Here is a 23,308-nt window from a genome sequence, read left to right as displayed (position 1 = left end):
AGCAAATAATTTGTTAGACAAGACATTCGGAAAGGGTATTTTATTTTTTTTTTTTTAAACTAATATTTTTTCATTAAAAATATATAAATTTAATCTATTCAATATTTATTAATTTTGCTATTAAAAATGTGTCTATAGTCTTTTTATTTACAAACTTGATATGATTGCATATTTAAAACTTCTAATGTTAAAACATTGATCTAAAATAATTTAATGAATCTGCTTTTTTTGTTATTTTTTTTCTTAAAATTAACTATATGATTATGTTTATGATTCACTTAATGTGTAATGAGTATACGTTATAAATTTATATAATTATTAGAGAGTGAATATTATTGCCTAAAACCTAAATCACACAATAAAACCAATAACTACCCTTGTGCAACAAAATAAAATAACAAATGCATGGCAGCATGGAAATTAAAGCGTGCAGTCTTATTTTAGGTAATTACAACCTCATTGTTGTATGACTAGTAATTTTTTCGTAAGCCGAATATATGAAAGATGAAGTAATGTTTTGTCTCATAAAAAAGCATTTAAGAATTGTATTCACTATACACAACTATTAAAACAAACATTATATTTTTAAATTAAAAATATGTATAGTATATATTACTTATTATCTAATAGGTTAAGCTAGATTCAAATAGATTTTTCAAAATGTGATGTTAACAATTTAAGATGGTTGACTATTATTGATACAATTAAAATAAGGTAAATTAAGGTGGACAATTTATTATTATAGGATTTTATATCTATTTTACTTTTAATACATATTTAACATAATATAATTAGTTAAAATAAAATAAGAAATAGATTAGATTGAATTATTAGAATAAAATATATTTAAAATCCAGTTGTATATGAATTCAATTTAAAATAACATTAGTTTTGCAAAAATTTAATAATTTTTATAAAATATTATCAAAATATTTATTCATAAGCTATATAGATAATTCAAAATACTATGAACATATTTAATTAAGCAGAATAATATATTAATATTAAACGAACTAACCCTGTGAATAAAATATGATGATATTATGAAATGAATAATGTGGTCCTTCAAAATAAAATTAATCTATAGGTATTCGTTATTTATTAACTAGTTTTCAACATTGTGATTTTAATAAGCACCTTATATTTTAAAGCACCTTCTTAAAAATACTATTTGATTAACATTATCTTAAATCATCATTAGTTAAATGATTTATTTACTTTATAATATTATGAGAATATAAATACTATTTTCCAATTAAGATCTATACTTAAAGATGTAAGAAAAAACACTAAACAAAAAGGATTAATATACCAGTTAGAGTTATAGTTATCTTAAAATCAAAAAAATATAGATTTTAAGGTAGAAAAAACAATTAATGTCAAAATATGTTACAATTAAAATCAGCCAATTTCTAAAGTTAGTAAAATTAAACCAAGTCTTCGGTATAATATATTATATAAGGTAATATACTAGATCACCAGTGGTACTTATTTTTTTTTTACATTACTGTATGTCTATTACAAATAGGTTTCATACTACTTAATTATTAAAAATGACATGACCAATAAAGTTATTTCGTACAGACATGAAGTTTTAATTCTTGATAGAATTAAACACAGAAATTATTTTTTTTAATGATTTTATACACAACTAAACTCTTCAAATTTAGAGTAAAGAAAATGTATGAAAAATTTTAAATACTGTCATGTCTGATTATATAACACAATTTGAAAACTACTGGTCCAGAAAAAAGAATTGCTTATGAAATTACATCTTATAATTTAGATATTATTCACAAAGTTATTATATTCAAAAAATATCCAAACAACTTTCTTATGAGATTCTGACTCAAAAACTAGTGTCAGTGTATTCAAACCTTAGCTATGTTTCACAGTAACCAGGATTTATAGTGATATTTGGTATCAATTCTATACGTTCAACATCATCATTCTCTTCCAACCCTAATTAAATAAAAATTAAATACCTTAGTTATACAGAATAAGATATATTTAATTAGAGATGAAAATAATAAAATGATTCAATTATTATTTTTCGATTATCAAAATAATCTAATGATTTTAATAATCCAAATAATGGTACCAGACATATTTATCAAAAGCAAATTAATTTAATTATTCAAAAAATTGTGTGTTTTACTCATTGCCCATTGAGTACTAAATTATAAGAAATATAAGTTTAAGTGCTTTTCTAATAAAAAGTTGACTGTCAGTATTGTATTATTTATTTTATTTTTAATCATTGGCATAATTCCCGGTACGGTAATCATCACACTAATCGGTTTAATATGTATAAATATTTGCATTGAAAATGCATTTCACTTTAATGCTTATAGATAATAATTTGATTATTAATACAACCAATTCAAGCAGTTGAATTATTCGATTATTTTGTTTTCGACTACTAATCATTCAATTATTTTGATTTCGTTTACTAATCATTCGATTGTTGAAATCATTCGATTATTCCCATCACTATATTTTATATCCCTAATATTATATACAAAAAAATAAAACAATTATAATAATAATTTTAACACTTAAAATTATATTCATTTATAAAATAAGAAGCTGTATTGAATAATTTTAGGTAATTAAATACCCAGAAAAACTTATCAAAAAAAAAAAGTACTCGAACAAAAAAGTATCTGGGAAAAAAATTATATTATAAAAGTAAATATTAAAATAATATATAAATATTAAGGATAAAAAATTAATCAAAAGTTTGTTTTCTTATATTATTACCTATATTCAATAAAAACTCTCACAAAGTAATTTCATTTTTATTTAAACAAACATACAATGCTTTTAAACGACATTGCATTTGTTCATATATTTTTATTTATTTTTACTTGCATGTTTACCAGTTTCACTTAAAACTGATCATGCTATATCGTGATGTATCATGGAAATACATTGATATTATGATGTATTAAAACATATGAACGAACAATAAGTGTTCTACTACAATACCATATATTAACATAAAGAATTTTGATTTATTTACATGTATAGGAATAATAAAAAGTATCATTTGAAACTAATTTTAATTTATAATACTCATTACCAAATATTGTTTTGATTTAATTTTTTCCAATGTAATATATACGCAATCAGATACTTTTTTGTTCCGATACTTTCTTTTTTTTTTTTTTGTACTTTTTTTTGGATACTGTATTGAATAGAACAAAATATTAAATTCAAATTTTAATAATCTTGTTAGTAAATTATTTGTACTAAAATATATAACACCAATATAAAATTGATTTATACAATATCCATAGGATAAACACTCACAAAATGAAGAAAAATTATAATGAGAATAGAAAAAACTTTTAATTAATAAAAAAAAAAATTTTTACCCAACAATAAGTATTATATACTTTTTATACATTCAGCAATTATGAAATATTTTTTCCATAATTATAAAGCCTTTAATTAAAATTATTCTTTGTCTTCCCATTGGATGAAAATATTGAAAATAATAGTAAATACACAATTCAAAATAATACTAATATAAAAACTAAATAATTAAAATTTTTTTTTAATTTTAGTTTTCTATACGTAAAGTTTAAAGAAAAAATATATAAATTACTACTAGTAAAATACATATTTTTTTTTATTAAAAATATATTTATTTTTTACTTACTTTTTTGTATTCTAGGATCTTTTATAAATAAACAAAACAATGCTATTCCAAAAATACCAAAAGTACTCATAATAACAATTACTGCAAATGTCCATGCTCTGGTATCAAATCTATTGATTCCTTCCAATAAATGTTTTTCTAATTCTACTGACAAAAATAATATAAAATTAATAATAAGTCATAAAAATAATCAATGTAACCAGAGTCATCAATGCCTATTTCTCAAATACATCAAAAAGTAAAACTATAATTAAATAGAACAATATTTTACCAGATTCAATCATGTCACTTAATGTTTTAGTAGTCAATTCAGTTTTTACACCATCGCCTATTTCATTGCTGGCCCAAATCTGAATTCTATAATATGTATTTGGGCGCAATGAATAAATTTCTTTCTGAATCTGTAAATAAAATAAAAAATATTTAAGCATTCAATTTCAAACCAACCATAATGAAATTTTTTATTTAATAATATTTTTATGTAGCAATAATGATAAAAAAATTGAAATTTTATTTTCAATTTTAAAAATGTTTATTTATTAATAATTAGGACTAGGGACTTCATGTTCTTAAAAACCTTAAAATATGTATACATTTATGCCCTAAAGAATCAATAAATATATTATTAAAATATACATTTAAAAAATATATACATATTTGTAATAATTAATTAAATAAAAAATTTAATAAGTAATAAATAATAACAATATTTTAAGATATGATATGGATATGATGATCTAAGATAATTATTTTCTTTTTTCAAACTTGTTTTCATCTTATATTGAGTTTTTGTCTATAACAAAAAATTTAAAATTATTTTAAAAATAAATTAAATTGAAAAAATGTTTTCTATTTTTAATATGGTTATAATTACCTTGAGCATTACATTGGACTACAAGATATTTTCTTAAGTTGGGAAATTTAAACGACCGCTTGTTATCAGCCAAAATATTTTTTATTTAGAAAAGGAACGTTCCACGTCTATGGAACTTATTGGTGCAAACTTAAAAAATGGTAGGTCACTACCACTAATATCTGCAGGAAATCCATCCATAGATTCATTTTTTTCCATTTAAAATGTTCGATATCAAATCCAATCTTTTCTCCAAAACTTTTTTAATTTTGTCATCAATTGCATTAGCTTATGCAGATCCTTCAATTTTTGCAGAATGTATATGCTTTTTTGTAGTTTTAATCATTTTAATGCATTCAGTTAGTGCACTAATAAGACACCTTGAGTTCCAAGTCAAGTGATATACGAAAAAAGTTCCATAATTTTTTTTTTATAAAATTAAAAAACTTACTCTTTCATAAAAATAATTGTCAAATATGCACTTATAGAAAAATTATCAAATATGCAAAATATGGAACTATAAATTTTAAATTTAAACTTGTATTGCTATGAAACAAATTTATATATTAGCTATTTTTTTGATGATTATTTAAAAACATGCAAACTCCAAGAAGTCCCGAGTCCTATTAATAATATAACAATACATTGTCTTATTAATTAAAACATAGCTTTTATAATTTAATGTATAAAACATTATGTCATTATGACCAACAATTTGTCAAGTTAATAGAATGATTTATTATTCTTATCAATTTTTATTTATTTATTTTATTAAATATAATTCAAATAGATAATATTAACTAAGCTCACCAGATACATTTAGAACATTGAGTTCCTGATAATATAATTTTGTTCTAAAGTAAAATGTTTATACAATTGAATAGGTAACTTCTTTATTAAACATATAATAGTAAATTACACTACCATATTAATACCAATGTTGCTTACTAATTACATTTTCATACATTAACTTTATATAATTTGATAGATAAGTTGATTCTTTTCTAAGTAACATTAATAATTTTATATATTACTTTTTAATATTACTTTAATTAATTATATCATTAATATTAATAAAATACACTTTAAATAAGCTTTTCATTTGACTATTTACATATTTCTTTTTCTAATCATTAAGTATCTAAAGTATCGTTTTTCCCGTATAATCAGGAGCTTCTAAATTAATGATGAAAATGGTAATTTTATGTACTTTGCTGTTTCTTCTCTACTATTTCTATAGCATTAAGCAATAAAAATAAAAATTCTAAGTAAAGTACTACAAAATAAAAATATTAAATATATTTATAGATGAAAAAAATTATCAAGTAAAATATTAGTTTCAAAATACATTAAATCTCACCTTAGAAGGATCTACATGGAGTACATTCCAATCATCAACTGAAATTCTTTCATCAATAATTCTATATCGAATTGTTATATTTATAATAGGTGATTTATAATTTTTTTCTATTTCATCCCATGTGATGAGTATTAATACAGTATTTGGTATGACTCTTACGCCTAATAAAGAATTAGGGAGACCTAAATAAATTAAAAAGTAGTTTAGTATATTTACAAATTCGTAAATTAAATTCTACTTACTCCTAGGTTTTAGCTCAAATTCAGTCAATGAAGCATGCCCAATATAACCATTAGTTGCTGCACGATCACAAATATAAATACCCGAATCTGATGTATTAAATGATGATATAAATAAATCTCCATTTTCCATGATTTTAGCTCGACCCGGTAATTCTTTATGGTCCATTTTCCATGACACATCAGAATTTTTCATACTATTATTACCACATTTTAACGTAATATTTTCACCAATTTTTGGAAACATTGAAATGTAATTATTATTCATCCCATTTGTATCTAAACCAAAATAAACCATATATATATATATACAAATATATATCAAACAATCAAAAATTGTTTCATTAATCTTAAATCATTCAACATATACCTATTGGACCTATGCACATTTTTCTTTAATAATTAATTAATTTTATTAATATATAATACACATTATTATTATTAAACCTAAATAATATATAATTAAAATAATTATTGTTATTATAGCCAACACTAATAACATTTAAGAATGCAACTATAAAATGTAATATTTAAAAATACAATTTAAATATAACAAATTACAACAAAATATTAATAATGATAACCAAACAATCAAAATACCCTGAAATAAAGTTACTTATAAGAAAGGAAACATCCTATTTCAATAGATACAAAAACTATTTATGGAAATAAATTCTCGCTTTCTAAAGCTGGAGATATATTTTTTAAGAAATAATTACATTACCTCATAAATATACATTAAGTACTTACGTGCAAATGAAATAAGGAATGCGATGATAATATAAGACCAAAAAAATGTATTAGATTTGTTATGTTCCATTTTTAAAATATCATTTTGTAACTTTTCAAAATTATTAAATTAGCTAAATATTACATAAAATAAAGATAATGTTAATATATTAATTGATATATTACAATGTGATATGTTTTAAACGCCTACTATAAAATATCTTCTAATATCTACTGAACATTAAATCAATTTATTTATATTAATATTTAAAAAAAAAAATGTAAACAATTAAAAAAAAAACAAATTTCTTTCTTATGATAAGTAGTCCATTTTATATATTATTATCAAAATCAGTGTCTCACCGAAGATAATAACAACTTACAAAGACGTTTTTGACATTAGAGAATGAATTGATAATATTAATTTGATATTATAATAAGTAATTATTAACTCCTAATGAATTTATTCAGCTTATAACAAAATTTACTACGTGATTATTATTTTAAATTAATAATAAATGTATATTGTTGAACATAATCATTTAAATTTATTATTATTATTATTATTATTATTATTATTGTCTTTTTACATCAGTACTACTATTTTATAAACGAGTTGATAACAATATTTGTTGACGTTTGTGATTAGCGCCAATTGTTTTGAACTCTTTAATATTCTAATCTCTTAATATTCTCTTGCAATTATTATTCATATAATTATAATATTCTTGTAGTTTTATGCAGTTTACACTTAAAATATTTAAAACAAAAAAGTATGTTAAACATACTTTAATATTAATACCTGTCATAACAGATATTCAATACTTTTGACATATGAATTTAGAAGTATTTAATAGAGTGAACTGGAAGGTATGAACGATTATAATATTAAGTTATTTGGTTAATATGTATTTACTACTTAACTACACATTTTTATTCAATTTTATTAGGATAAACCTACACTCTACAGAAACAAACAATTATGTAAATGTTAAATTATGTTTACTTAAATTTAAAATAGCAAATAAAAAATGCTCACACCTTCATAACTTTCATCAAATTATTTCCTCTTATGGTCATACACACTACATTCAAGTTTTTAGATAAATAATATTAAAATACTTGACATTTTGACTAGTATAACTTTTTATTCAATATTAACAAAATAATACTTACTTATTTTTGATAAATAATAAATTTATACAATTACCTGCAAACTATTTTTAATGTAAGTAAAATTATTATTTTATAACATTTTAAATTTAAGATTTTCTACATATTCATGTTTGATCAAACACTTTCATTAGGTATTTGTATTATTAAATATGTCTTGTAATACTTATTTATTAATACAAAAATATTAAGTATGTATTTAATATGTCGCAGATTTGTCATACTAATGTTATTATTACCACCATTCATAATATTTAAAAAAAAAAAAAGTATTATGATATTTTTTCTTTTATTTATTTTTTGTATTTTCTGTCAGTCCTAGACAGCGGCAGATTGGCTAAAAACTTTGGCCGTGGAAATTACCATATGATCAGCCCACCATCCAATAATAATAATTTTCCATAAAAGTCTCCTTTATTCATGGATTAAATGCTCGTAGAATCGTTTACTTCATATTTATACAGGTGTACTAGATTTTTATCACAATCTTACATTTATAAACATTATTTTTATAAAATAATTTTTAATCCAAGTACATCGGCTTAGTGTTATAATACGACTCCCTGCCCACCGGGAAATTTCCCGGTGGACCAATCCGCCACTGCTCCTAGACTACTTCTTTAAAACTAATATAACTTAAACTACTTTAGTGTATAATTCATTCTATATATTATCTTCCCTAATTACTGCTCACATAATTTCAATATTCTTTCCATTGTTTAATAAATCTTTCAATAAATCCTTAATGATAGAATTTACCATCATATTATACTTAGAGTTATAGATAAGTATATACTTTTTTTGATAATTCATTTTTTTATTATTATTTATCTTAATTAGGTATACAGGCACATATGTGCAATATGTATATCTATACTATTTTTAATGGGTATACATTAAATCAATAAACCTCAGACTTTTAAAAGTATCTAAGGTACGTATTTGTTACAAAAGAAAATATATATAACAATCTAAATTAAGAAATTTACTTTTTAAATATAATTTTAATTGTATTTAATAATGAACAATTTTTTTTCTCATTATGAGTTTGACATTTTTAATATGGCACTGATATTATTAATATATAATATATTGAAATTTAATTAATTATTTTTCTTTGATACTTTTATATAAGTAACATTGTTACTTATATCATTGTAATTTTTAATTAATTTAGTCAATTTTATTTACAAAACAAATAAGTGATTACAGTAACAAATAACTTGTTTTATATAATGCCTAGTACTAAGTTTCATTATAGTTAGTATTAGGTATTATTAAGTTTGATTACAATTAAGTTTATAACATTAAATTCTGTAATTTTAAATTATTTTACTTATATAAAAATATATTTAAATAAATAATAAATTACTTTCTCATTTTATTACTTTTTTAAATTAAATTTTCTAAAGCTATAAACTAATGTAACCTTACATATTATAAAGTATATGATAAGCTTTAAGTGTAATAATTAACTCCAAATTCATGATTGTTCAGTAATAATTATTTTGTTATAATTAACAGTACCTAAGCTTAAAATTTGTATGCTATTTAGGAGGGCACTGGTGGACGTTCCGGTATGTATTGTGAATGGGCTTCACTGACTTCAGATGTTCAAAATTGTGGGGAATTTGGACAAAGTGTTCTAAGCAAGTTTCCATCTGGTTCAGGAAAAGAAGTTGTATTATCTATCATCAAACAGTTGTCCTCAACTTTAGGGATAACTCAACCACCTGAACCTAGTAAACTTGCCAAAGACAATGAAGTAACCTGGTGTATGGAAGTTAGTAATTTAAAAAAAAAATGTAGTAAACCCTACAATGACTTATTTATAACTTAATTTATTTCAGGTTATTTGTTATGGTTTAAGTTTACCATTATCTGAGCATGATACAATTAGAGATTGTGTTCATATATATTGTGATTGGCTTTCAGCATTATATGAAACGCCAAAAGTATCAGTTCCAAAACCTGTGTGTAATGATCCAAATTTATATGCTAGAAAAATTATTTCACATTTCTATAATTTATTTGTGCCACGAAAAGGAGAAGGTAAATTAATCACTTATATTAAATTTGATAGTAAATAGAAAATATTTATATTTGATTTTAAATATCTTAACATATAAAAAGTGAATAAAATGTTGTATTGGTTCTTTGTTACAAGCCTGGACATTTTTGTATTTAAATATTGGTAAGGATTTTTAGATATATATACATAAATATAGGTAAAATAGTATATTATTATTATTTCAGTTTTAATTTATTTTAAAAATAATTTTTTACTTATTTTAAAGGTACTGATACTATTAACCGTCAAGCAGTATTATGCCATCGTGTTTTAAGAACATTGCATGATTTGTCACGAACATCTAAAATTATAGAGCCAGAAACTTGGGAGTCTCTGTTACTGTTTCTCCTTGCTATCAATGATGCTCTATTAGCTCCACCTACTGTTAAAGGTACTTTTATTTTTTGAATTTTTTTTTCAGTTTCTATTGCATATATAATATAACACCATAATATTTATAACTTGATTTTCATATTTTAATAGAAGATGTTGGGGAAGAATTATGTGAACGAGTACTAAGTGTCTTAATAGAAGTATGGCTTGTAGCTTGTGTGCGTTGTTTTCCTTCACCTTCATTATGGAAAACATTACGAGAAATGGCTGTCACTTGGCGTCATCGAACAGCTTTGATTCATCAATGGAACCGTATAAACTTAGCACTTACTGCTCGTGTTTTAACATTTATGTATGGACCAGATTTTCCACAACTAAAAATACGTTAGTACATTAAGTACATATACCATATTTTATTTTCATTAAAACCAATATTGACAAAAATATTTTTTAAATGTTTAGCTAGTGAAGATGCTAATTTAATACCAACTGGTATGACTAATCATACAGTTGCTCAAAGTTGGTTTAGACTGTTACAGACTATTGGAAATCCTGCTGATCTTAGTCGCCCATCAATAATTAGCCGAACTCCAAAATTTTTACAAGCTGCACTTTCTGACCCTAATCATAGACTTGTAGATCCATCTAATCATCCATGTTTAAATGTATTGCCTTACAACTTTTATGTAGCTATACGTGGGATATCATCACTTGTAGATGCATTTTTAGGCAAGCATTTACTATACATAATTTTTTCAATCTTACTTCCTAGTAAAATAAAAATACCGTTAAAATTGCACCTGTTTATTTTTGTAAATATAAGTATAATTGCACCTTTTTCATAATAGGCATTACTTCTCATCCTACTATTATTTGGGATGACATCTTACCTTGGACTACAGGAAGCACTTTGAATAAAAAAGAAGCAATTACAGTAACACATACACCGCCTTCACAACGTCGATTGGCTAAAAGTTTTAGCGTTGCACCTTCACTTACCAATAAGGGTACAAAGTCATTACATTAATCTTAATTTAATATTATAAATAAAGTAGATTTTAATTTCTATATTATGGGAATGGTAATGCATATTAAAGACTATGAACGCTAACAATTTAAAATATTGTATTTCATTTATATGAACTTATTTATTTCCAATTCATATAAATATACTTATATATTGAATATATTTTTGACAGACATATTTTAACCTTTTTTTATTTATAACCATAAAATATGGTTTTGTGAAAACTTTTTCATTTATATTGGTCATGTAATATTATATGTTTATCTTAATTTAGAATTTGTTTCCTTTTTATATTTTATTTTAAGCATTAACTAACACCAAAAATATTCATAATAATATAAATAATAATTATATAATATTCATAACAATATTGGGAAAATTACAAAAATAATATTTAATTTTTTTTTTTTTTTTAGTTCATAAAAATAAAACCAATACATAAAATTTTACTATTATTTATTTATTCATATTGTTTGAAAAGAATAAAAATAAAATTAATTGCATAAATTATGTCAGTATTAAAATAATACAATATTATATTAATAATGTTTGAAATTGGATTGTTAAAACTTTCTGTTTTAATGTATAAATTATAGATTTTTATTTTTAATATTTAAATTATAATTTTTACATCTATAATATATAATATTAATTCAAAAATAAACATTAAAATAGTACAGTATTAATTATTAATTTTGTAAATACTTAGTTAATTGGTTTTATGGATAAGGGTTTCTATTTATATATTTGTGTATATATTTTTTGAAAAAATAAACCTTTTTTTAAACAGGTATACCAAAATCTTCTTTAGTAGGCTTAACCACTAGCCGTATTAGTACACAATCAAATAAACTTTCTTCATCGAATACTTCTACATCATCTATAGTCTCAGGTGATTTATAATTTTTATACTATTAAGTAATTATAAATATATATATATATTGTTTATGAACTACCAATTGCCACAAAAATCAATACATAACTTGAATACTTAATTTTGTGAATAATTTAATTATTTTTAACACAGAACCCAAAATATTTGCTGAAAATCGACCTCGTTGTAACAGTATTCTTCATTTATTTGGTGAATGGTTATTTGAAGCTGCATTAATTGGAGTGGACTTTAATAAGCCTAAGTCTTCTACTATGTGTAAGTTAATTTAAAATAATTAATGCAAAAATAATAATAAAAAAAAACTTTTTTTTCTTTATCCCTCAAATGAATAGTAATTGCTTGGTATTTCTAAAATACTTGAAAATTATAGTATGTAAGATTTAAAAATCACAAGCTTCTTATATATTCTTATAACAATGTTTCATATAGTCTAATTTTCTTTAAAATATACAACTATCTATGAAATTATACTGTAATAAATACATTTTATTTATTAAGCATAATAATAATATTTGTATAAAAGACTAAATGATTTTTTTTTCGTTTTTTTATATGGATTTAGCTGATAGTAGAATGTGTAAACGTCCAAGTTCAGTGATGTTTGATACTACAAGTATAAGAAGTAGTGGTTCTGGTGGTGGATATAGTAGTATGGGAGGAGGTAGTACTGCATCAGCATCTCAACCAAATTCATTAACAGATAATGTATCTGATAGCATTGATTCTATAACTTCTGGTTCCGCCAATGTTCTTCATTATGACCGTTATATGCCGGGTCGAGCTGAGGCAATAGGAACTTTATGTAGAATATTTTGTTCCAAGAAAACATCCGAAGAAATCTTGCCAGTTTATTTAGCTAGGTTTTATATGGCAATTTATGAAGGATTACATATTAATGAAGTAAAAAAATTAAATATTCTACTTTTTTTTTAAAAATTTGTATTAAATAATTACATTTTTAATCAGATACACGAATGTGATGAAACAATTTCAAGTATATTGTTAAATTCTCATAACCTTTTACGTTTGGATCTAAATGGAATTAATGTACTTATACCATTTATTATCGAAACACTAGAACTTGTATTACCTGAGAGAGAACTTAAACTCAAGTAAATTTATTTATGAAAATGTATTAAATTATATGATTTTAATAATATTATTCGGTGTATAGATCAAATACCATTCCTAAAAATGAATTAAGAAGATCAGCAATACACTTATTACTTTCTATGCTTTCATTGCCATTGCACTTTAAAGTAATTTTATATATCTTATATATATTTCATATATAACTATTAATATTAATATATTTATATTTTTATAGAATTTAACTATCAAAGATCTTAATGTGTTTAACAACAGTACACGAGGACCTATTGTTATGGGAGAACTCAAACCTCGTATTATGAATCTTCTCATAAATGCCTTGCAATTTGAGTCCGATTCCCATAACTCTCAAATGCTTTTAGGTACAATGTGAAGATTTTTTTTTGATTTTTAGTTATCATAACCTTTTTTTTTTTTTAGGAGGATTATTGTTATGTGTACAAGATTCTGCTACATTTGAAGAATCTGAAAATGATGCAGATTCTAATGTTACTGCACATAGTGATACAACTTCTAATTTGCTTTCTTCAGGTATTTTCGAATAATCTTAGAAAGTACCTATTACATATTGCACATATTTATAGTATTTATATTAATTTTATAATACTGCGCTTAATATTATGTAGTCTATTAAAACTAACACAGTTATATTTTGAAATTAAAAGTACCTACTTCTATTATTATTATTATTTTTTTTTATTTGCGCTTGTTTGCACAGTGGAAACCATGAGTTCATTTAGCTTACCATCCAGTAACCAAGATCAATTGATGAATTTACCTCAAAGCAGTACAAGTAATATACCAACTCCTGAATCTAATTTAGATTCAACCGGTTTTAGTATTGCTGATCCATTTGACTTCTCAATCTTAAACAAAAGTAAATTGAACCTAAAAAATTTTATTTATTTTTGCGCTACATTTAGTTGTTAATTAAAATATATTTAAAATATTCATTAATAATATAATATAATTAATTTTTTTTATTTATATACAAATACAGTTATAATAGTTTTGATTTCATCGATTTATAATACCAGTTAGATGTTTCATTTCTATTTTTTTTTTTTTTTTTATATCATTAATTATGTAAAACAGTGAATTATATTTGTTTTAACTAATAACTTAATTAATTCAAAATGTTATCAAATATATATTTTTATTATCAATCATATAATATCAAGTTAAAATTCATAAATTAATTAAACACCTACCAGACTTTTTAATACAACACAATATAATAATTTACTTTAATTACCAAATTATAGATCTCTAATTTCATTAATTATTTTAAAGTATGTATAAAATATTAATCCATATGTTATAATTTAATTTTAATGAGTATAAATTTAAACATTTTTCATCAAAATTATATTATATAAATCAATATATTATGTTTTATGTATATTAAGTATGTTTATCTATATATAGTTAATTGTACTTAATTTCTTAATATTCAGCTTAATTTTTAATATTATTACAGTTCTACTAAATAATTAATTATATACTAATACTTTTAGATTCTGCTCATGCATTATATGTCAGAGCTACATATTTAGTATGCCACAGACTTATTTCTTCATGGAAATCCGATCTCAACATTTCACTGGCAGCTTTAGAATTACTTATGGGTTTAGCTAGAGTTCATATCAAAGAAGCAGGTAAAATCTATTTTTTGTTTTTTACTGAATTACGGTAATGCTATTATTAAATAAAATAATTTAAAATTATAATATAAGTGTTTAATACTTTCAATATCAGTAGTAACTTATGAATATTTGACTACAATAAACAAGCATATCAAATTACTTGCAATCATCTATTTAGTATTTTCCATTGGTTTGAATCAGCAAGTATATATTTTAGAACAACCACCTAATATTACTTAGCTACAACACTCTACATTTTTTTAGTTTTATAACTATTTTAATGATTCTCAGTAATTTTTGTAATTTATAATTTACTTAAAATAAATGTTTTTTTTTGCTTTTAAAGTTAAATAAATGCACACTATTTAATGTTTGTAAATGTTGTAAGAAATATTTATTTATTATGTATTTGAATAAATATATCTTTTAACAATAACTGTCAATAAATAGGTCTTCAGGAAAAAAAAAAGGTCTTGACTTTAAGGACTTTTGGGAAAAAAAGGAGAGTACCAATTTAGTAATATGTATTATAATAATATTTATTATATATCATACAAAAGTGTCGTACAATTATATACTATAAATATTAGATTGTATAAGTTCAACATTATTAGGTTAACATTATAAATACTTTGTTAATTCTACATATTATGTTAGTACATTTTATTATTAATTATATAATTAATGTTTCATGCAGCAAGAAAATTAACTGGTAATAAATATATTAAACATATTACACATTTTTAGTATTAATTATTAAAAATAGATATATTTTTAATAATTAATAGTATACTCAATGCACTTGTATCGTTTTGTTAATTTTATTAAACTTTAGATTCATTGGAATGTAAAAGAGCTGTAAAATGGTTGTGTGATTATATAACTTACCAATGTTCACGTCCACCTCCAGCTCATTCTCGAGATTTACATTCTACTATTGTTGCTGCATATCAATGTGCTGCAGTTTGGCTTGTGGCACATCCTTACCTACTTGATGATAAAGATTGTTTGAACACTATTATTGAAGTTGTTGAACTCGGTATATCGGGTACTAAATCGCATGTAAGTTATTAATGCTGTATTCTTACTGATAAAGTTGAATATTATTTAAATATTATTCTATTTTTTAATTAAACTTAAAAAACTGTTAATATACCATTTTTAGTACCATATTTTTATAAAATATTGACTCCATCTACCACATTCTACGTACATATACAGTAGTTTGACAAATTTTATTAAATTAAGATGTTTAAATAAAATTAGATTATTAATATTAATCTAATATTTAACAAAATCCATAAATAAAAATATAATAAAGTCATGTATATTTTGAATTCAAAGATGTTTTAAAATTATATATATTTATAAATAGAGCTCTATGATATAAATTTGATTCATGAAATCTCGATTGCAAATATTCAAACTTATTTTGCATATTTTTGCATATTTAACATTTTTGAGTATATAAATGCATTTATCGATTTTTTCTAGATTAAGTAGCATATATTTTATAAATTATAAGTATAATATTAAAAATTGTCCATATTATTATAAATTATCAATCATTACCGTTAATTGTGTTATTTTCAGTCTACAAAAAATTTTTGTCGGATCGTAAAAGGTCCTTCAAGTTTGAAAATATCAGCAAAATTATTGTTCTACAGTGAAATCCTGATACTTAAAGGCTTAACCTATGTAAAATTTGACTCATATAGATCAAAAACTAATTAATATTTTTTTTCATATTTATTAGCTGTATTTTTTGTAATTAAGTTATTTTAAATACATATTTAATAGAGTATAAACATTTTTTTAATTAATATTAACTATTTTTTTGCATATATTTGTTGAAAATTTAGATATATTCAATATATTTTATGACATATAATTGCATATTTTGATATTTTATAATGCATATTTTTATGAAATTTTGGTCATTAACATCCGAGCTCTATTTATAAATATATAGGTTAATTGCTGCAAGTATATTACATTTTCTATTATAGTAGGATACAATATCCATATAATTTTACAAATAATATTACAATGTTAAAAAATGTTTATCCATTTTATAGAAAATTATTAAATTGTATAAAAACTACTAATTTAAAAAGGGAATAAAGATTATAATTTTTTGTAAATTAGTAAAAAGTAAAAATAATTTTCATAAAGTATATACCTCACATAATTAATATTTTATTGTAGGGAAAACCTCAAGAACCAATAAAAATGAAAGATGAAAAAGAACTCAAACCAGCTTCGATGAGAGTAAGAGATGCTGCAGAATCATTACTAACCATCATATTAGAACAAGTGAGAATAATATGCTTATTTTTATTTTTAAACATGCTTATAAATAAACTATACATTTTAGGTTGGGTATTTTCCATCTGTCTGCGGTGCAGAAAGTCTATCATGTTTATTAGATGAAATAACATTAATCAAACATTGTAATTCCATAGCCACTGATAATGTTGAGTGCAAATCTCATGCTGTATCCAAATTTCGGTACTTTGTATTAGAAAATTCTATAATTTTAGCTCTTTTTGAAGAGCCTTTAGGTAATAATCAAGGTAATGAGTATTCAGTGTATTCTTTTATATAATAAAAATAATTTTATCATTATTAAGTTAACAACTTTAAATTTTTAGATGCACAGCCAACTTTAACAGTATTAATTAGGGGATCATTTGGACGACAAGCTTGGACTTTACAATTAAGACATTTGCCACGACATCGATCTTCATCAACAAAACAATATAATGTTTGTCCTGGACGTCCAGTTGCAATGGAAGAACCTAGTCGACATAAACATATCCGTAGATCTACTACACATTTCTCAGAAAGCATTGAACGAATACCAACTTGCAAAATGTATCTATTGACATTTTATAAACTATTTTTATTTCTGACTAAAAAGTTATTTTTTTATAGCGATAAATCCATACCAAATTTAGATAGTTTAGTATTTGATGATGAAGAACATAGTATATTATCTGATTTAATTGAGAAACAAAAGGAAATGGAACATTCTTATACAGAACCACCACCCAAAGCAACAGAAATGCTACCACCTCAACCTTGTACAGATTTTAATACAGCTAGATTATTCTTATCACATTTTGGATTTTTGTCAAGACTAGATGACACTAATGTAAATTTATTGAACAAATACCTATTTAAAGAATGGATAAATAATCAAGTATCATAAAATAATTGTTAATAGTATTTTTTTTTCCAGCCGTCATCAGTTCCATCTTTAGTTGCATTAAATGTTCATCATGAAAATTTTTGTAAAGACCTTGAAATTCTAGATAACACTCCATCACGGACATGTGATACTTGTCATGTATTTTATGTGAAAGATGGTCAAAAAAATTTCAAAGACATTCTCAATAATGTGGTAAGATTTTTAAGTATGATTTATATTATATGATATCTAATTAATTTTGTATCAAAAATCCATAGAATTCCAATGCTTCTGTTTCTTCTAACTTCTTAGAAATGCTTACTAATCTTGGTTGGTCAGTTAATATTAATGAACATCCTGGATGGACAGGACATGTAGAAACAAGTTGGAATTTACCTAACCATAGCCATTCCAATGATCATATATTCAATACTACTCATGGTGGAAGTCTATATAATGGTGAATCACAAGTAATATATTGGGCTGATGTTAGTTCTGAAATAGCTTTTGTTGTTCCTACCAATGGGAAACCACAAAAATCTAAAGGTAATTTTATATTATGTATTTGAATATATAATTATTTATAAAAAGTTTAAAAATTAAACTCAATATTAGGTGATGTTTCACAAGTAACCCAGAGATATTTAAAACCAGTTACTACAAGAGCTTTGTCTATTGAATTTGATTATAAAGGAAAACCTACCCAACAACATATCGAACCATCCAAAAGACGTCCACAATTTGTATCCGCTACTGTAATGTTAGTTTGGTTAGAAAGTTTTGAAGATCATATACATTTTCCTATTGGTAAGAATAATATTATTAAATATTTAATAATTATAAATCATTTTCACTGTATTTAGTATTTATAATACTATAAATCAATAATAATGCAAATGTTTATAATTTTATTTATATTTTTAGCAAATCTTCTACCCTATACAAATACTGGTGTTGAACCTTCATCACACATAAAAGATATGGGAGATGTACATATTATATACTTGCATGCTCTACAAAGTGGATTATTAAGAGTGAAAATGCAAGGGCCAATTGGAAGGTATAATTATTATAAAATATGTACTAATCCTTATATGACAAAATCATTTACAGATGACATCAAATGATACACACAATGAGTTAATGCTAATTAAGAACACTCAATATCTTTGCATAGAGCTCTTTGATTTGAATTCTGTTTTTAGTGATTGCATGCTTCTGTTATTTTATATTTTAAATTTTAAAGATTTATAGGAGAGTCAATATACACAATTGTTTTTAAAAGACATCATAAAAAGAAATCCAGTGACAAGATTAGGTGATTATGTTAATCGCTTTTAAAGTATCTGAAAGTTTATTTAAATGAATATTTTCCAAATCAATGACTAGGAACTTACAGATCCTTTAAGTGACTATCATTATCATCTAATCTAACATCACTAGATTTCTTTTTATGATGTTTCTTAAAAAAAAATATGTATGCTGACCCTTCTATAAATCTTCATAATTTAAAAGATAAAATAACAGCAGAATACAGTCAACTGACTGAGTTTACAATTCTTGCTGAAATTAAAGTAAAAATTAACATTAGTTAAAATTATAATAACATATAAATATTACTTTAATAAATGTGGATAAAAATATTAAGCCTTTACAATCTTAGAAAATTATTTATAGAGTTACAGTCAAAGAAATTTAAATTGCACACATTTTACCGTTTTTGTTTGTTAAATGTGGTAACTAGATCAAATTTTCATTAGAGAGTTGATTCAACTACCAAAATTCATTAAAAAATAATTAATGGTTAAAATAGGTAGTTGACACAACAATAAAAAAGTTGAATTGCGCATACACTTATCTATTTATATTAAAAATATTCAATGGCTATAAAAAAATGTATTATTATGTAATAACTACTAACTAATAAACAGAATTAAAATTGTAGGACTCTACAAAAAAATATTGAGTATTCTCAATTAGTGTTTACACACAGTATATAATGTTAATTTAAAGATTAAATCTAAAAATAAAAATGTTTAGTCGGTTTTGCTTTTGTTTCTTGTTTGTTTAAAAAAACATTTTATATTTAATTACTTAGTTTATTTGAGCATATTTTTATTAAACGACGTGTTCAAAAATCATTTTATAGATAGTTTGGATAATATTAAATCAATTTTGAAAAATATTAATATCTTGTACCTTTTAATTAATCACGAAAGATGTTTTATATTATTATTAATATTTGAATATAGTATTTACATTAATTTAATTGATTATTATTTATAATTTTTGTATAATTATAGAACAAATCTTGCTACCCCATTAGTTGATGGTATGGTTATTAGTAAGCAAGTAGTTGGTACAATGGTCAGACAGACTGCATTAAATATATGTAGACGTAAAAGATTAGAGAATGACAGGTAAGTAATTTCCGCAATAATAATTATAAACTGAAAAATTTATGTAATAAACTTCTTTTTCTCTTTTCTTCTAACTGTTTGGGGTTGGCCACCCTTTCCTAAACTTCTACTCATCTGGATTTTCAACATCCGCTATACACACACACACACATATATACAAAGATTTGTAAAGAACTATATAATATATATAAATATATTCCAAAATAGTTATAAAAATGAATATGAACATAATTTATCAGTAAATTTCAATGCATAATTTCTTGAAACATGAAAAAATTATTACTGTATTTTAGAGTATAGTTATATAGTAGTATTTATACTTTATTATATTTAGCAATATTCTTCATAATATTTAATAAATTATTTTTATGAATTCAGATAACAATATTCTAAATTTTATGTTTATGATTAAGGCCCGAATTTTTATGCAATAAAAATCTATAAAATATACAGATTCATATCATTAATATGCAAAAAATATGCAAAATGATTTTTTTTTTTTACAAATTAACTATATACAATTAATAATAAACAATTTTTATACATAACAATGTATACAAATTGTTTATTAAAAAAAAAAAAAATGCAAAATAACATTTTTAATGACATTGTGTAAGCATAAAAGTATTATTAATTATTTAAAGTATTACTATTTATATGAAATTATTATTATTGGACAAGTACCAGCATGAAATAATAAATATGGATTTCAAATTTTTGAATTGACAACTTTTACGATTATCTCGAAACATACTTTTGTATGCAAACTCGATTAATCTTCAACTGATAGTTCCTCGTCTTCACCACATTCAGTTACCTCGCCATTGATTATACCATTGATTTTTTTCAATGCAGAATATCCACGATTTTTTGACAACATACTTTTAAGTTTAGATCTAGCGAAATTTATCCCTGGCCCTCCTTCGAATTTAATTTTAATATTTTCTATGAACAATAAACTACCTCAAAGTATATCTTAAAGTAACATTTGATTTCTCTAGTTTTGTCATTGTATCTATTAAACACTGAAAATGTGTTGTAATGACGGCGAGCTCATTTTTTAATTCTTTATTATGAAATATCCAATATTTGTCGTCATTCGTCGGCCGTCGATAACGATGATGTCGATTGACAATCGCTTATCGATGTATAATAGGTTATTTTCAATGGACAGTAGATATCTTTACAGACCTAAATTCTACGAATTTTAGAATATGCAACATTTATACAACTATCAAGAAATATGCAATAAATATGCATTTTCATTCGAATATGCAAAAATATGCAAAAAAAAAATTAACCCTAACACATTACGAAACGTCGACATTTTTAATCAAAATTATTCTAAGTGAATTGTAGAAGAATATACATTTGCATAAAAATCCGGGTCCTATTTATAATTATAATATTACATAAAAAATAAATTAGAAAATTATTAATGATTATATTTTTCCGTACAATCAATAGACTAAGTACCTAAGCAATATATTTTTAATTTTATTGAATAATTTAATATAACATTATATTAAAATGGCTAATACTTTTATGTTATAGTTTTTATGACTTGAAGGTAGAACCTTCTCCCTCTCAATCATCAGATTGATACATTTAAAAAATAAAAATGTATTAATGTATTTAAATATTTGTGTGTGTGTATATATATATATTTATATTAAATTACTGAAAATAATTTTTAGTTTAATAGATATTACGATTCTCTAGATATCAGAAGTAAACAATTTATACAGCTTAGTAAAAACGATTTTATATAATTTTATTTTCAGCTTTCAACCTGGTCATATCCGCAGACGATTAAAAATTCAAGAAATAGTTGGAAAATACCAAATAAAGATGACTAAACCTGAGCTTTACACATATTTATTAAGTCAAGCTAACTCCATTTAAAAACAATTTTTATTTGGTGACTGACTTGTGCAATATATATTTTTTACAATCAATATTGTTTATAGTATCAACTAATTTAAGGCGTAACATCTGTCCCATATTAAATTCCAAATTTTGTGATATTTTAAAATTTTATTTTTATTTCAAATTCTTAACATTGTTTACCGTTATCAACCATTTATTATTTTATTATTTTTAATCAAATGTTATTCTGTTGTAAACATTTTTTTTTTTTTCATTATTATTATTAATTTATTTGACTTAGGATTAATTACACAATTTATTAATATAAGTTTATATTTTACAGTTGGTATTTTTTTTGTTTTTAAATGTTCTAATAAAATTGTAAGTCTGGTTAATGAAAAATATCTGTGAGAGATTTATCAGTTTTTTTTTTTTCAAATTATTTTAACTTCACTTTTACTGTCTACCGCAAGCCAGACCAATGATGAATTGTATGTATTCTCATTATAATTTAAAAATTTGAAGTCACTGATGAATTATTTTAGTTTAAAAAAAATGCTTGAACAATTTTATTACCGGCAATTGTTTTTGAAAATTTTAAGTGACATTAAATGAACCCAAATTTTTATCGAAAATTGTACATTTTCAAAACATTTGTACATATACGTATGATGCAAGATATTTGTTAAACATATAAATAGATCTAAGGATTTCATTGCAAAT

General features: G+C 22.8%; 2 protein-coding genes across 14 annotated transcripts; one reads left to right on the top strand and one right to left on the bottom strand.

Moving 5' to 3' along the window:
- Positions 1-1,292: 1,292 nt before the first annotated feature.
- On the bottom strand, positions 1,293-7,092 carry LOC112683330. 2 transcript variants are annotated; one of them, XM_025554329.1, is made up of 6 exons: positions 6,870-7,092; positions 6,123-6,398; positions 5,881-6,062; positions 3,939-4,068; positions 3,668-3,814; positions 1,293-1,962 (listed from the first exon to the last, which is right to left on the bottom strand). In XM_025554329.1, exons 1-6 carry the CDS (start codon positions 6,937-6,939, stop codon positions 1,883-1,885), a joined length of 885 nt encoding a protein of 294 aa, XP_025410114.1. In that variant the 5' UTR covers positions 6,940-7,092; the 3' UTR covers positions 1,293-1,882. The 2 variants fall into 2 exon arrangements, with proteins under 2 accessions (XP_025410114.1, XP_025410115.1); XM_025554330.1 differs by having other exon boundaries at positions 1,296-1,962; positions 3,668-3,811; positions 6,870-7,087.
- Positions 7,093-7,505: 413 nt separating this feature from the next.
- LOC112683321 (ral GTPase-activating protein subunit beta) lies at positions 7,506-22,793 on the top strand. Of its 12 annotated transcripts, XM_025554304.1 has the most exons (30): positions 7,508-7,718; positions 8,862-8,955; positions 9,577-9,804; positions 9,872-10,073; positions 10,189-10,215; positions 10,319-10,483; positions 10,576-10,809; positions 10,888-11,154; positions 11,274-11,432; positions 12,243-12,344; positions 12,480-12,602; positions 12,910-13,247; positions 13,314-13,459; positions 13,522-13,606; positions 13,675-13,819; positions 13,878-13,988; positions 14,176-14,334; positions 14,975-15,115; positions 15,801-15,815; positions 15,939-16,165; positions 17,312-17,419; positions 17,481-17,679; positions 17,758-17,980; positions 18,041-18,260; positions 18,333-18,509; positions 18,575-18,842; positions 18,912-19,103; positions 19,221-19,356; positions 20,600-20,716; positions 22,501-22,793. In XM_025554304.1, exons 3-30 carry the CDS (start codon positions 9,601-9,603, stop codon positions 22,619-22,621), a joined length of 4,611 nt encoding a protein of 1,536 aa, XP_025410089.1. In that variant the 5' UTR covers positions 7,508-7,718; positions 8,862-8,955; positions 9,577-9,600; the 3' UTR covers positions 22,622-22,793. The 12 variants fall into 12 exon arrangements, with proteins under 12 accessions (XP_025410092.1, XP_025410090.1, XP_025410091.1 ...); XM_025554300.1 differs by lacking the exon at positions 8,862-8,955 and having other exon boundaries at positions 18,348-18,509; XM_025554298.1 differs by lacking the exon at positions 8,862-8,955.
- Positions 22,794-23,308: the final 515 nt, after the last annotated feature.

The sequence above is a fragment of the Sipha flava genome, unplaced genomic scaffold (genome assembly GCF_003268045.1).
Source record: "Sipha flava isolate LNK unplaced genomic scaffold, YSA_version1 224_pilon_pilon, whole genome shotgun sequence".
NCBI lineage: Eukaryota > Metazoa > Arthropoda > Insecta > Hemiptera > Aphididae > Sipha > Sipha flava.
This window is presented reverse-complemented; position numbering and strand designations above follow the sequence as displayed.

What these genes read in the sequence shown, in the direction of transcription:
- LOC112683330 (XM_025554329.1), bottom strand. Translation starts at nt 6,939, where the DNA reads ATGGAACATAACAAATCTAATACATTTTTTTGGTCTTATATTATCATC. An exon ending in TCCATGTAGATCCTTCTAAG is followed by an intron (nt 4,069 to 5,880) that starts GTGAGATTTAAT and finishes TTTTATTTACAG; the next exon opens with ATTCAGAAAGAAATTTATTC. An exon ending in AAGTGACATGATTGAATCTG is followed by an intron (nt 3,815 to 3,938) that starts GTAAAATATTGT and finishes TATTTTTGTCAG; the next exon opens with TAGAATTAGAAAAACATTTA.
- LOC112683321 (XM_025554298.1), top strand. Translation starts at nt 7,683, where the DNA reads ATGAATTTAGAAGTATTTAATAGAGTGAACTGGAAG. An exon ending in ACTTGTAGATGCATTTTTAG is followed by an intron (nt 11,155 to 11,273) that starts GCAAGCATTTAC and finishes TTTTCATAATAG; the next exon opens with GCATTACTTCTCATCCTACT. An exon ending in CATTGCCATTGCACTTTAAA is followed by an intron (nt 13,607 to 13,674) that starts GTAATTTTATAT and finishes ATATTTTTATAG; the next exon opens with AATTTAACTATCAAAGATCT.